This window comes from Diprion similis, chromosome 1 (assembly GCF_021155765.1).
Source record: "Diprion similis isolate iyDipSimi1 chromosome 1, iyDipSimi1.1, whole genome shotgun sequence".
In the NCBI taxonomy this organism is placed as follows: domain Eukaryota; kingdom Metazoa; phylum Arthropoda; class Insecta; order Hymenoptera; family Diprionidae; genus Diprion; species Diprion similis.
In genome coordinates, this window is record NC_060105.1 from 17078524 (window position 1) to 17094185 (window position 15662).

The following is a 15662-nucleotide window of genomic DNA, read 5'->3' on the forward strand; positions in this document are numbered from 1 at the left end:
AGACGTTTAATTTTTTTCAACCAATAATCGATGTACCGTATAATTTTTATGTACAATATGCTTAACGCATTGTACTTAAGGAAATATATAAATATATTTATAAATATAATTTTTCTCTAATGTAAAAAATAGTTGAGAAGATATCTACAATTCGCTGCAGCAAAGTACAGTTGCCGATAGTATTCGAACAAAGGATAAAACTTAGTTGTAGATTTTTCAACAAAGAAAAAACTTTCATTGCCCTCTGTTGGTCAAGATGGCGGTGCGCTTTCAGAACAGATATTTTCTGTAAGCGGCTCGATGTCCATGGACCAAAGCACCGCGGTGTCGGTAGTAACTGTTACTTCAGGGAAACCAGAATAGGTGTTGGAGGTGCTGACGATGTTGCCAAATTCCAGTGTTCCACAATCTGAATGAAAATAGGATTCAAGTTCTCTATGTGATTAACCAACCCAATTAGGTATTTTGAAAATTAATATCGGATAAAACTTTCATTACGGATGGATCGTTCAAAGAGAAAAGCATACTCTAAATACAGCAAGCTCATAACTCGATCGTTTTAAAGCAATACTAAAAAAATTAAAGCGAGGAAGTAATCAAAATGTTATGGACAATACAGCATTGAAAATAGAATACAAAGTAAATGGAAGAATACTAAGTACCCAAATTCCATTTAAGTCCAGTTGTTGTGATACTTGTAACTCGAGATCCAATGGGCATAAGAGCACACCATGAATTACATTGCAGTAATGGCTCAGGTATCGATATCCTATGGGTCCCAGGATGTAGAAGCCATGTCAAAGAATCACTGGAAACTTGTATTACCTGAACAAAGTAAATATGCTAAATAAGTAGCGAAAGAGATTATCAATCCACGTTTGATCTTGGCTTGGCACAAAATTGTCTTGATTTATTTTCAAATCTTAAATGTCTCCATAAGAGTTCTTTTGTTCAATTATAACTAAACGAAAGATAGAATTGTAGTAACGTTCCCACAGTCAGAATAATACTTAATACCTCAGCGAATGAGTTTGTAGATGACTGTAGATTACTTTTTGATACAACGGATAAAGCTAATGCCTACCTGGGCATCTCCGACAAGCTTTTCACTCTTGAACAACGTGTTGATATTGGCTATTATGTGATCCAATCTCCCAGTTGTTTCCGTAAACACATAAATCCCATCAAGCTTTGAATACAAATAAAGCATTAATTAGGATTTTCAATTGACTTTCAATGGTCGCTTATGTAGTATTTAGGTAGGTACTTCTCTACTAATCAAATACTAATTCGTTAAAGCGGAAATTATGCTATAAATTATGTGAAGTGAGATTTAAATTCATTAGCTCTTCCAATCCGCAAAAACTAAACAAAGCTAAATTACAGATAGACAATGAGATGTTCGATCGTTAGTATTAACGCTCAAAAGATTTGGATTGTGCGGTGTACCGCTGAAACTTTCACCATCTTAAATTCATATTTTCACTGAGCATAAAAGATTCGTGATAAACCGCATCGATGTATCTGAAGTTTGATGGATTGAACTTGATCAAAATCTCAAGACTTCATTTATATTGAGACATGATAATAACCGAACATACGTTAGCGCAACACTTAGCTTTAAGTTTATCATTTTGTACTTCAATCTATACCAAGATTATAAACGTATAGAAATCGTTACATTTATCTTATTCGCTGTAGTGTAGATACCGAGTTGAAGGAGTGCTTTTGTGTAGTCAGTAGCATCTTGATCAGGGGTATTTATCACATTAACCCCTAAGCGTCGCAGCTTATCAAGCACATCTGGTGAAATACTGTCCATATCGCCAGTGATTAGATCGGGTAGAAATTCTTTGTTCTGGCCATTCATCACCGCTTCTCCGCAAGAACCAAGGTACGTTATCCATCGATCTGTTCCTCCGTCAACGGTAACTCTTGCACGAGCTGGAATTGCATAAAAGAACGTGATCAGTTACAACTACCACAGGAATATGAATTACGAATGTTGTAAAAAAGCAAAAAAAACACTTCCTGAATCATGAACATCGTGGTAAAATGCATCTTATAGATGACTTAAGGGGGGGGGGGGGGGGGGGGGTAAGGGTTTCAGCGTAAAAAAAAACACTTTTTCGTGATTTTTTTTTGAAAGTATGGATTAAGCAAATTTATTGAAACCTTTTGTACATTATTAAGCATACTTTTAACAATATTCTGTAATTTGTTCATGCAGAAATATTGCGAAACAAGCCGGTGACAGAGCTTGCCCCAGAACGTCTTAGAAAAAAAAAATATTTGCGGTGTTCACTATATCTCGGTAGGAAATTATCTGAATTCAAAAACCATTAAAATTTAGTCAAAGTATTATCAAATCCTCCACCCAACGTTCTACGATTATTTTTTTTTTTCATTTAAAAATTTTTCGTGGCTATCTAAAGTGTAAACTGCTATTTTCCACGAAAAATTCCGACATTTTGTGGGTGGGAAACCCACTTAATGTTGAAAAAAAAATTTCAACTAAACGTTGAGGGGAGGTATTTTATATGTAGAAAATGTGTGCCAAGTTTGAAATGAATCGGTCAAGTAGTTTGTAAATGGCAGTGAACACGGACTTTGAAAAAGTAGTTTTGAGAAAAACGCGTTTAAAGTTTATTGAGCTAAAAAAGTGAAGAAAATAAGCTCTTTCACCGGCTTGTTTTGCAATATTTCTGTATGAAAAAATTACAGAATATTGTTAAAAGTATGCTTAATAATGTACAAAAGGTTTCAATAGATTAGCTCAATCCATACTTTCAAAAAAAAATTCACAAGAAAAGTGGTTTTTTTTTTACGCTGAAACCCTTACCCCCCCTTCGGGAGTTTTGCTCAGATCGACTTAAAATTTTGAGAATATATTCTTGGAATGTTTAACAATAAGATGAGACAAAAAAAAAAAAATTTGATTTTTTCAAAAGTGTAAACTCTTACCCCCCCCCTCCTTAAGATTCTGATTATACAATGGTCGTCCAGAGCTCAACTTCTATTTGAACACTACTTAGATTTGATGATGATTTTAATGTATATTCAAACAACCCACATAAATGTTATTTGACTATGGCTTGGCCAGTATACTGGTTTGATCAAATAACCACATACAGTAGAGCTATTAAACAGACGATTTGAAGAGTGGTATGCAGCCACTGGAAAATTCATGGCTCGTTTCAATTTTTTCTTTTGATAAAGCAATTCAGGGGTCATACAAAGTCACCGTGAGAATATTGGAAGGCTTAGAAAATATCGTTATATGCAAAAAAATTAACTGTGAATATTATACCAATTCAAGTCAAAAGATATTCGATGCTTAACACTTGGCCGCACAGTCTTATATATGAGACACCATTTTGAATGGGTTATTCAAGATTTACATTCAATTTTTCAGGTATCGCTGTCATATTTTTTTCATAATTGAACTTCTGAGGAAAAATGTATGCTTCAAAGGGACAAGCAGCAATATCCAGTTCACAGCATGCCAGTGAAATTGCATTTAAACTAATACGATTAAATCAATGGTAAAAATAAGATTTCGAGGTATGGCTTCGTCAATTCAATTTTAATTCTTATGCTATCCATATGAAACACATAATTATATTTTATTTAATTACAGTTGACGAAATTTCAAATAATCCGAAAGTAGTAAAATGTCACGAACTTCGACCTCATCAAATTTAATTACTCTACCATCGGAGGTTTAATTGTAAGAAACAACCAAAAAAAAAAAACTAAGCACAACTCAAATATAAAATTTTATGCTCAGTGTCTTGCCATTACGTACATACTTAATACAACATTTATACAAGTTTTGACCCCATAAATCAGTTTCATTACATACATTTTCAAGACGTACTTATTTGGCCTTTTTAATTTCTTTCATAATACTGTTAATAAATTTGGAGTCATCTTGATCCATTTCTGAATACAACAAAGAAAGTCTCAGAATTATTCATTTCGCTTTTCATTCGCTTCCACGTTGGTTGAAAGTAATGAAATAGGAAAACTATACCTTTCGTGTTATATTAAATATTCAATAATGCTAACATCATAAGACAAAGCGTTTCAGTAAACGTGTGAGAAATAATATTTCGAATAAAATGAGCCGGCAAAAAGTGAAATCGAACAAATCTATTAGATTTTAAATCACTTTTCAGCAATTTGAAACAAAACATAGATAAGCTTAGGTATGCGATTTTGGTATTTTTGCGTATTTTTTAGAAGACCTTTGCAGCTTACGAATAGAATAACTTGATAAAGACATAACGTACAACTATCTTGTGACAAAGTCGATAGAAAGTATCGCTTCGAACACACAGCCTCCTAAAAAATTAGCATCATCGTCAATCTAGCTTTCGTTCAATTTTATTTGATGTATTAATCAGCTTCTAACCCTTTTGCGTGACTTCGCTTGGTTCACATAATTATGTGAATAATAATAATAATAATAATAATGCCAAGTTAGACGCTACCAAGAAAGAATACTTAGCAGATCAATAGTCAAGACGATCATGACAACATCAGTAGCAAAATGTGTAGCGAAATTCAAACCTTTTTTCCAAACGTTGAGGAGTATGCTGCTTCTCAGGTGAATGGGCCTGTTCAGAATAACAACAGCATGACCGTAGGTTGGCGGGCAGGTAAATATATTGAGAGGATTCCATGTCGTCCAAGATCTGGTTGAAATATCAACTTCCGTCAGGATTGGCTCGAATTCTTCCGAAGCTAGAAATGTGTGAATTTGAGGTTAGGATGACCGGCGAAGTGTAAGCCGTTCATCGACAGATTACAACTGTACTACGGAACATGCAGAAGTGATAATTACGGTAAGATCATGCGTGGAATGCTACACCTGCGAACACGTCGCATTCGCATGACTGTGACAATTGGCGAATAAAAATAAATGAACCTGTAACATACATTCACCACCATTCCCGATGGCTGCTTTTGATTGCGTGTTCATTTCAGTTAATATTCATTTCTAATATCATAACGATAGTGGTTAAGGCTAATCCGGTCACTTACAGTACAAGTACGTCAACTCGAAACAAATGACACAAGGCTGACCGCTTGCGGACTGACAGAATTTCCTCAGACGATTATTATGTCACACGATGTATCGCAAAAAATTACTACCGTGTATATCTGATGTTGATTGTTAGTATTTTGAAGGTTATTCACTAGCGTACAGTTATCAAAATTCAAAACACAATTTCGTGATCTTTGGTCGTGGCAGTGTTGCCAGATGACTCAATCAGCTTCCCCCCCCCCCCCCCCCCAAATTTGTCAAAATTTGCCCCTAAATCCCCCTAAATTGGGAATAAAATTCCCCTAGATTTCTCCCTAGATTTTTTTCCTAATAAAATGGCGGGTACGGATGGCATTATGAATATATTACACATGTTTTGCGCTGAGGGCAGACTGCCAAGACGATCGCAACTGAATGCGGTCGAAGTATTTCCGCACTCATTGTCGTAGCAAAGATCAAAACGAGCGTCGAAACACGTCGAATCAAACAAATTTATAAATTTCTTTTACAATGATAGTAATTCTGATAGAAAATCTATTTTAACTAATAAAGCAATGCGTGATTTCAAAGCTTGTAGAGTCAAAATAAAAATCCCTGAAGATTCTTTCCCCCAGACGCTTCAGAACCCCCCAAATCTAGGGGGAAAACCTTTGATCTGGCAACACTGGGTCGTGGTGTAAGAGATATCCTCAGTCAATGACACTGAAAATCACTGAATTCTTCTACACTGAGTTAAACTGTACTTTACCATTACACAATTAATCATCATCTTCATTTTTAATAATGTTAGAACACCGCACAAACGATGAGAGAGTTGAGAAAACCAAGGCAAAATCTATGATTGAATATTGGAGCGTGTACTCTTCTGGCACGTGCTCTTTATCATCACCTTTTAATTTTTTTGCTGAGGTACTCGTGAAGGAACTATCATCAGTTTCCGGATTATTACCATTAAAGGACTTTCTCCTTTTTTTCGGTCTATCTTTTCTACGAGCTCCAAGGGTTAACTGTTTTCTTGTAACTTTATGCATTGTTTATCAACTTCACAACTGACACTAGATAACCACTAATAATACCACGTTTTTAATAAATTTTACGATAGAAACTTGGGATAACCTCAAATGAACCTCGTTCTTCAATGAGTATTCACCAAATAAAATATTTCAAAATAGTTGTCCTTGGAAAGTGAAAGTTATATACAACAATGACAGACAAACAATAGACGAGCAGCTGCTCACTATACCTGAGGCGCGCTGACCCTTCTATACCTGACTTGAAGCGCACACCTTCCAAAGGCTGTATCTCTGAAACTATTATTCGGATCGACTTGAAAATTTAGGAGAATATTCTTGAGATGTTATAGAAATTATTAAGCCAAAAAAAAAAATCGATTTTTTGAATTCACGAAACCCATGTAACCCCTTAAGCCGACAAACCATCACACTAATCTAATTTAATTAATGGAATCATTTGAGTTATTATTATTTGCAGAATAATTTTCGACTATTCATCCGACTATCCGGAGAAATTGGTGGAAGTTTATTTATCCGGATTGTGAAATATGATGAAACATATGTATACCTTTGGGATAAAATTTCAATAATTAGTTTCGGTTATGCCCCTGTCATACGTAGGCCATGTTAATTACCCATTAAATGTATGAGAAACTAACTTTTAGGGTCGTAACTTGTAGAAACAAACCTCTCGGTTGTGAGAACCCAAAGGTGACTGTCACAGCCCAAGGGTTAGAATAAGTTCGGCCTATGTATCACAGGGGCATAACCGAAACTAATTATTGAAGCATTATCCCAAAGGTATACACATATTTCATCAATATGAATTTCGCTATCCGGATGAATAAATTTCCACCAATTTCTCCGTATAGCCGGACAACTAGACGAAAATTATTTCTCCGGTAGCCGGTGGACTAGCCTCGGCTTTACTACATTAGTATCTTTGTCCAATGTTGACGTGAAAACCCCCACTTAGCAATTTTATAATTTTAATAAATCAGAAGAATGGGTTAGCTATCAAACAATTGCAACAGCTCATTATTGCCCTACGAACGATTCTGTATCGATATATAACGGAATTTATAGAAAATATTGAACTTTGTACATGATTGTCGGCTAGATACATGTGGAATTTTTTATTATTTTTTTTTTTAAAAGATCGGTTCACTATCAAACAATTCTAACTGCACTACAATCATCTACAGACGAACTGCAAATAGTTCCATTAATTATATTAGATTAGTTTGATGGTTCGTCGGCTAAACTCATATTAATCTAGGAAAAACTCTAGAGTAAAACCATCAGGAGAGCAAAGACACGAAGATAGAAAGTATCTCCGTGGCAAAAAATAAACGCCGTATTATAGGCAACCATGTCTTCAACGGAGTAGTTCCGTCGGTAACGATACCGTCGACATGACCAGCATCTACACCCGACAATATTACGCTTGCATCTAATACTTATATCCAATGCTTGCATACACGTACAATATACAAATATGGATACATACTTTCTTTTACAAACCGGATAGAATAGGATAAATATTGACTGACACATTTTTGATTTGGTTGAATTTTTTTCTTACGGATTCTATAGCGAAAGAAAGAAGATACGTATATGAGGGTTTTTCTTCTTTCGCATATTTTGGAAAATAGAACGGGTCGAAAATTTGAGAATCTGGTGATTTGCAGCTTGCAGACTCATTTTCAAAAATTCACAACTCCAGTTCTATTTGAGCTAGAAGGTTCTTCTTTTCTTCATTTTAAGGTTAAAGGAATGAATTTTGATAAAAAAAATAGATTTCATTGAAGATTCTTAACAAATTCATATTGTTATAAGCAATTAGAATGTTTAAATCGATTTTTAACAATTGCCTTAACCTCGTAGCGAGTTTTTAGTGGAACCATTGTATTCTACGTCAAATTTTCTATCGAACACACATTTCTAATTCATAGAGAAATTATTATTACTATTGGAAAAAAATTAATTCATCGAGCGCGACACGTCACATCGGCGCGTGGGTTCCATTGCGCCTCATTTTCTTGCCTGGTATCGTTTTTCTCCGTAACATAAATAATTCATCGATATTTTTTATTGAATAATATTATTTATTAGCAAATAAGACTTTATAAAAAATTGAACGAAAAGTTAAATAAATAAAAAATATTATTCTAGCAAATAAAAAATTAATTTATTAAGATTTCAATACATTATTATTAGTTAATAAGTACCCTGTTCTGCATTGCATCGTACGATATTTACATTTGCTCTTAATATATATACACATTAATATTGTTACACTTTTTAGTGTAACGAATAAAACGAGGGTAAGAAGCTTAGTTAGGTGAGCAATTAAAAGGCGCTAAATGAGAAATATGCTTTGAGAAAAATGTATTTGGGGTAAAGAACGTGTTATCAGCTCAAAGTCTGAAACAGATCTGTTTTTACAATAATAGCGGTTGACGCAGCAACCTTATTCATTTGATGACATAAGAAGACTTAGTTTTCTTGCGTCACATGCCGACTACTAGATCATTAGAAAAGGGGGTAAAACGGGTGATTTTATCCTTTGTAACAATATACATATTAATCTCTATATATATAATATAATATAAAATATAAATATAAAATAAAATATATTAATATAATAATATAATATACATATATATTAATAGCATGCATAGGAAGAAAACGGATGAGTTCGCTCGGTCGATAAAGGTAGGACTGCTAAATCGCGTTAAAGAAAAAAGATGGACAACCTGGTTCAGCAACCCTTAGTCTAATGACACATCCTCGATGCCCTCTGCCCCTAGATATTAAGCATTTTTCCCAAATATTAATCATCATACAATTTTATTCTATTTTTCATTAACCGCCAGCACGGTTCGTTCTTTTGTTTACTTTTTCTTTTGTTTGTTGAACCTAAATCAGCCACCTGCATGTGAACGCCACAGGGATTCCTTTGATTATTTTGTTAATGCTAAAATAAATGCCCGAAAATACCAAACCATTCGTAAGGGTGGTACGTAGGATACCGCAACAATAGAATAAAGGGACGAGGGGATCTTACCTGCACTCATGGGTAGAGCGGTGGTGGGCGTAACTGCCCCACCACCCTGGGCCCGGGGCGTGCAAAATATGAACAGATTAGAATTCGCTAAATACCTTTTCTTTTCCCTGATTGGTCCCACCTTCCGGATATCGTGGAAAACCAATCAGGGGGTGTTTTCGGTTTATATATGCTCTTCAATCAGAACTTACAAAGTGTGTTTCATTTTTCCGATTGGTTCTACCCTCCTGAAATAGTAGGGAACCAATCAGGGAGTTTTTCCGTTCAGTTTCAAAATTCTAAGGCAGAACTTCGTTCAACAGTTTCTTCACTTCAGTTCTTTCATTTGACAAGACAACAACTTCAGTTTTATCTCTCGGAGACATAACTTCAGATCTTGCATTCAACGAGTTCACTTCAATTTCTACGCTTACAAAGTACATCTCAGTTATTGCACACAACGAAACAACAGTTATTCAGTTTCTCTTGACGGGTTCACTTCCATAAAAATCTCTCATCCATGTTTAACCCCTTATTGATACACTTTGAAATTATGGTATTCAATTAAATTCATTAATTTATCTTTTGTCATTTTGCATACATTTTAAAATTTAACTAAATCCTTTAAATCTACCTTTTGTTATCGTTCATATAATCTAATCCCGTTAATTTCATAAACATTATTTTTTCATTGAGTATTGCCTTAAATCTGATTTGACTAAAATTCGTTAATTCATTCAATTATTAAAACCTTACAAGGTATTAATAAACAAAAGACACTTTTCGACCTCCCGCTGAGCACGCAGAGCCACCCACAGCCCGTATCACCAAACCATCGAAAGGTAACTTTCCATTTAAATTTAGGGTTTATCTCAGGTACCTAATCGTCTAGCTTAGCATTCTGTTTCCAATAAATCTATATGATGAGTTGAGATTTTCATACGTAATTAATAGCCAGACTCAACCCGTCCCATAACGCCAGAGATCTATGTTTTATGAGGCTTGGTAGAAAAGCCTTCCGAGAAAAGCCTCTTGAGAGAGGCTTCTTGAGATAATTTTCTGTGCATATTCCCGTGCTGCATTTCTAAATTGTTCTAAATTTTCTGTATTTGTTATTGCTTTTTCAGTACTAATTCAAGAAAAAAAAATTTAGAATCTTATTCAAAAGATGAATGGTGTGAAAAGAGGATTGTCATGCAGACTCCCCACCCCCTTCACCGCCGTTACCATTCAAACGGTTGCGAGGGAAGCTCGGTTTTGATGAGAAGGAGAATGATGATAGTTATGCGGATACAATTATTATCGATGAGCATCGTTCTGATAATGAGGAGGATGATGTCGTTCACGATATTGACACTATTATCATCGGTGCAGCTCTATATTTTAACAACTTGGCTTGAGCGTGAGCAGCTGCTTCAATCATCGGAGGATGAAGAGGTGACGGAGAATGCCGTGGATGTGGGTGTGTGGGAGGTTGAGGTAGCGGAGGAGAAGGAGGAGGAGGAAGAAGAGGAGGAGCTAGAATCGGTTGATGATAATAACTACGTGAAGCCTTTTACACGAGCTTCGTCAGGTTCCTCTTGGCTGATGATTGGATTGAAGATGAGGAGGTTGACGAGGTTGCAGAAATTGAGGAGGAAATAATCATTGGCTTTTCTGAAGTGACGTCAGAGCCCTCGCTGGAGGAGCTTCGGGAACTCGTTGACGATGCACGGAAGGGTCGAGTGCGCCCAAAGAGGCAAATTATTATAACCATACGAGTACATCTATAGAAATTATTATAGAAAAATAGAGAAATTATATTGTAGTAAAAATGATAAATACTGAAAATAATACTGATGCTGATGATTTTAAAGATTATTTCTAAGAACAAAATTAAAAATTACGCATTATTTAACATATATTTGTCCACAAATAAAATTTATAATATTTACATTTATATCACAAGAACGGATGAAAGTGATGAAGATATGTGTATAATTGTAATAAATTATATTTTTTTTAGATGTGTAAATAATTTTATTGAATATTACATTTTAATTCTATGAATAAGATAGGATGCAATTGTTGTAAATTCTATTAATATTTTTATAAATATTGCCTACATCATCGAGGCAGACGGTTGCACTCCAGACAGTCTTTAACTAGAGGATGTCATCGGTTCCTGGTACATATAACGCAGGAGAGATCTGTGGAAATTGGCGATGCTGGCATCCATTTTCATATTCTCAAGCAGTTTATCCCACGCATCATTGATGGAATTTGATGCCAACGTCGAGAGGAATTCTTTCGACAAAAAGGCGATATCCTCAGAGCTCAACGCTTAATTTTTTGTCCAGGCGGAACGATTCCTCGAAAAAACCGGCGCACTTCTTCAAATACCGTTTCGTCAGACGTTGAACGTTTTCGAGGGCGCAGTTGTACGTCAGGATGTATTTGGGGCTGTCATTATACCAACTCGCTCCTCCCCCCTCATATTTTTCCCTCCCCAATGGAATGTACCCCCTGGTTAAAGTCACGCTAGGGTGCCACTTCCATATATTTTAATTCTTCTAGTGAAGGGAGTGCGATTTGCAAGTCTTTCATATTAATAACCGACGTTGTACTATCGAGGATCTCGATCAGCCGTGCTCTTTTCTCCCCTCCTTTAACGTATACGTAACACGCATTTTTCGCCATTTTTCGCAGAATCTTCAGTACATCCGCGTAAGATTTGCTGCCCCCATGCATGATATTCCATGATTATTGCATCCAGTGCAATACACGTTTCGTCACCTATGGTATTGCTCTTGTCGGTAACACTCCTGTCGGTAAGACTTGTACCCCCTGCAGATAATACCAACCGTCGGTAAAGCAGGGAGAATACGCTCTCTGGTGGCAAAAATTGGTTCTATGTCCCAAAAATCTCGTATCTACCCCACTATTGTTAATATTACTAGGGGCTCCGCCCCTGCGCGCTTCGCGCACCAACCCCGCTCGGCGCAGCACCACTTGAAATTTGTTTTTTCTTATTTCTCTTCGTATCTTAATGTAGCGATCTCGTAACATCTTTCATTGCGTCTTCGCATGCACTAAACCACCTCTTCTACAGACAACAACGGTCGCTTGGGGGCTATTCATAAAACACATAAAGCAAATTTCATAAATATTCGACCCCCACCTCTTTTTGTGACATTTCGTGACTGGTACCGGTGCCCGCCCCTCCCCCTCCTGTTGCATCAGGAAATTACGTGACATGTACCCACCCACCCACTAGCACTTTCTGCTCTCGTTGTTTTTTGAAAATAAAGCAAGTCAAATATCAAAAACATTTCAATATATTATTTCAGAACGAACAATTATATATCGTTTACTTTAAGTAAATAAATATGCAACATATAAATACCTATAATTTATACGTAGTATAAACTTTGGGTGGGCACTGCAGAAAATCTCACTACCTCCGACGGCAACCTGGGTCTTTCAGGGCCAGTCATGGTTTTCAATACTTTGTAGCGCTACTAAAAGAAAAAATTCATGTTCACTCTTCAGGGCCTTTAGAATTTATATCTACAGTGCACAAGGTCTGATTCGTTTTTTTGTTCATTTTATAACCTAGAATTTGAGCGAAAATGTAAAAAAGACGTTCGTATGATAAAAAATTCATAACGTCTGACTACGGCATGAGAAAAAACCGGTTTCAGGCTTATATAGTTGAGACTGCATACTTCTAAGAAAAAAAAAAAATACTTTGAACGCGTCAGCTCCAAATAGTTGAATTATTCGAGCAATTGAAAATGGACAATTTCGATGATGTCAAAATCGGGTGAATTTCAAGAAAAAGACTATGAAAATACTATGTTGTGTAGCTAGTGCGTGAAGCAGGCGATATCCGACGAGTGTGAAGTTTGCAGCACGAGCCGACAGGCGAGGCAGGTATCGCCTTCACGCACTAGCTACACACGCTATTTTTTGTAACACATGCGTAGAAAAGTGTTATTTGAGAGGCAAACCAACACCGAAGTGCAGTGGAAAATAAAGTATATCGAATACGCGCATGCGCGACGAATCTTCTACAGCGGAAAATAGAGCATATCGAATGTGCGCATGTGCCAACTCTATTATTCAGGAATAAGGCACTTCACGCACGTTACGTAAGCCTAAAAAATAACACTTCCCCGGCGGGTGTTACAAAAATATACTTTACACGACAAGAAGCACTTTATTACCTATTAAAATGACGAAAAAAATGCATGTCATATTCAGGATAACGCAAAGAAAGAGAAAATCATAGAATACATCGAAAAACTTACCCTGATTATTTGCGCAAAGTATCAAAACCGCGGGCAGCATGGGTCGTTGAAGACCAATGCGCATGTATATTGCCTGCCACTCACACACTGATGCTCGAGTGCTGACGTCTGTGCTCATATAGCAAGCTACTACTTATAACTTCTTTAAGGGTGGGAAGCCAAATCACTCGCGACCGCTGTTTCGGTGAAATACGCAATTTTAATGTCGACTGGGCCCTAAAATACCCACGTTGCTGGTGCAGGGTTAATATTTTTATAGTGTCTCGTGACTTTTACTCGACCCCCCTTCCGCCCCCCTCTGCTAAAGTGTGATGATTTCCCTAACCTCCCACACCCCTCACTACCTCACGTGTTTTATGAATGGCCCCTTGTAATCGTCAAGCACTGAATGAGCTCATCCACAGAACGAATATCTGGAATATCATTTTTGTAACACCTGCCTGGAAAGTGTCATTTTCGAGGCTTACGTAGCGTGCGTGAAGTACCTTATTCCTGAATAACAGAGTTGGCTCATGCGCGCATTCGATATACTTTATTTTTCGCTGCAGACCGGCGTTGGTTTGCCTTTCAAATAACACTTTCCTATACATGTGTTACAAAAAATAGTGTGTGTAGCTAGTGCGTGAAGGCGATACCTGCCTCGCCTATCGGCTCGTGCTACAAACTTCACACTCGTCGGATATCGCCTGCTTCACGCACTAGCTACACAATATACTATTTCATCAGCATTTTCATTCTGTACGGCATCTTTGCTGAAATTTTGGGTTGCTTGGATTTTTGTGTCTTGGTCACGTTTTTCTTTACCGTTAACTACTCCTTTTTAGCAGCTTTGTCATCTCTGCACGTTCATCCAGGTTTTATATTGTTCGCAAGTTATGATCGTCTACTTAGTGGTCATCTTTGGTACTAAAATATGCCAAAATAGTCATCTGAATGGAATGGGCTTGGTCCAGCAATCACAGAGAGAACTACATTACCATACAGTATAAGAATATTTTCTTCCTTATTTGATTTTTTAATGATCACTATTGGACAACAATATTGTACATCTATAAAATAACACAGGGTGCGTTCCAAAATTAGCTGGCAGTGCAAGATAAAAGATTGTTGACAGCACTGGGAGCCAGTATCGGAACACACCGATATTACATAAAATACAACGAAGGATATTGTCAAACGAGACCAATTATTTAGTTTATTTCAATTCTACTTTTATTTTTAAGCATGTCTTACTTCTTATGAACAATGTAAATATAAACTAGAATTAAATTATTTAAATCATCTTTTTTCTTTTTCAAATTCACGGGTATTCTTAGAAATATAATTTGAACAACCACATAAACAATTATATCTAAAATTACCTCATCACCATGACACTTTCTTTACATTGAAATTAGTATTCTGTTACTAAACTTTTCGTTGATCAGATGATGTATCATATAAATGGTTCACGTCACCGAAGGCGATAATTATCCATTTATTAATATTTGTCAAATTGATATTTGAGTACGGTTCATGGAATTAAAATTGAAGGTCTCGCAACCAAACTTTGTCGTAAGAAAGGTAACGGATGAGTGATTCGAAGAAGAGGAACGAACTTCTTCCCCATGTTTATCTTACGTCGTCAGTTACAGAGACGACGTGGTTCAATTTATCCATTTGAATTTTGCGCGATATACGAATGTCACGGTACGTTAAATTGTTTATAAAAATCTAAATTTCTGAATGTATTTATCAATCATTGTCAGTGCTTTGAAGTAAGTTACGTGTGACTAAGGGAGTCAATGTAAAATCCATTTAGCGAAAATATCAGCATTAACAGTACAGTCATGGAAATGATGTTGACGCTTGGCGTTACACTTCCACTGTCCGGATATTCTGTAGTTGGGACTTCATTTATCTCTGTGGTTGTTGTTGTTGTTGTCGTTGATGATGATGTTGTCGTCGTTACGTCGTCCTCCGATGGAGTCTCCAACCAAGCAATTATAGCCGGAGAGTTTTCTTCGTACCAGTTGAGGTTCGACTTTGCACTATTCACGTATGAAACGAGTGCCGTCAAGTTCTCCGAAACAACTTCCGGATTAGCAGTAACAAAAGCTTCAAGCTACATAAACAATAAGAAGTATGTGGTAATTACGAATTTATATCACGCGATGCTTAAGGTTATGTAGTACTCCTACCCTTAGGGACGGAGTATACTCACCCTTTTTCTTCCTGTATTAAATAAACTAGAGGTGAGTTTACTCGGTCGGTAA

The 15662-nt window shown here is 36.4% G+C and overlaps 1 protein-coding gene and 1 long non-coding RNA gene across 2 annotated transcripts; one reads left to right on the top strand and one right to left on the bottom strand.

Moving 5' to 3' along the window:
• Positions 1–148: 148 nt before the first annotated feature.
• Positions 149–5226, bottom strand: LOC124406182 (thiamin pyrophosphokinase 1). Its single transcript, XM_046881531.1, has 6 exons — positions 4945–5226; positions 4576–4749; positions 1682–1944; positions 1085–1189; positions 663–825; positions 149–409 (listed from the first exon to the last, which is right to left on the bottom strand). The coding sequence occupies exons 1-6, from the start codon at positions 4985–4987 to the stop codon at positions 252–254; spliced, it is 906 nt and encodes a 301-aa protein (XP_046737487.1). The 5' UTR covers positions 4988–5226; the 3' UTR covers positions 149–251.
• LOC124406195 lies at positions 5133–15053 on the top strand. The gene is made up of 4 exons (XR_006929202.1): positions 5133–5240; positions 11249–11251; positions 11303–11306; positions 15044–15053. It is a non-coding gene; the product is annotated as an uncharacterized LOC124406195 (long non-coding RNA).
• Positions 15054–15662: the final 609 nt, after the last annotated feature.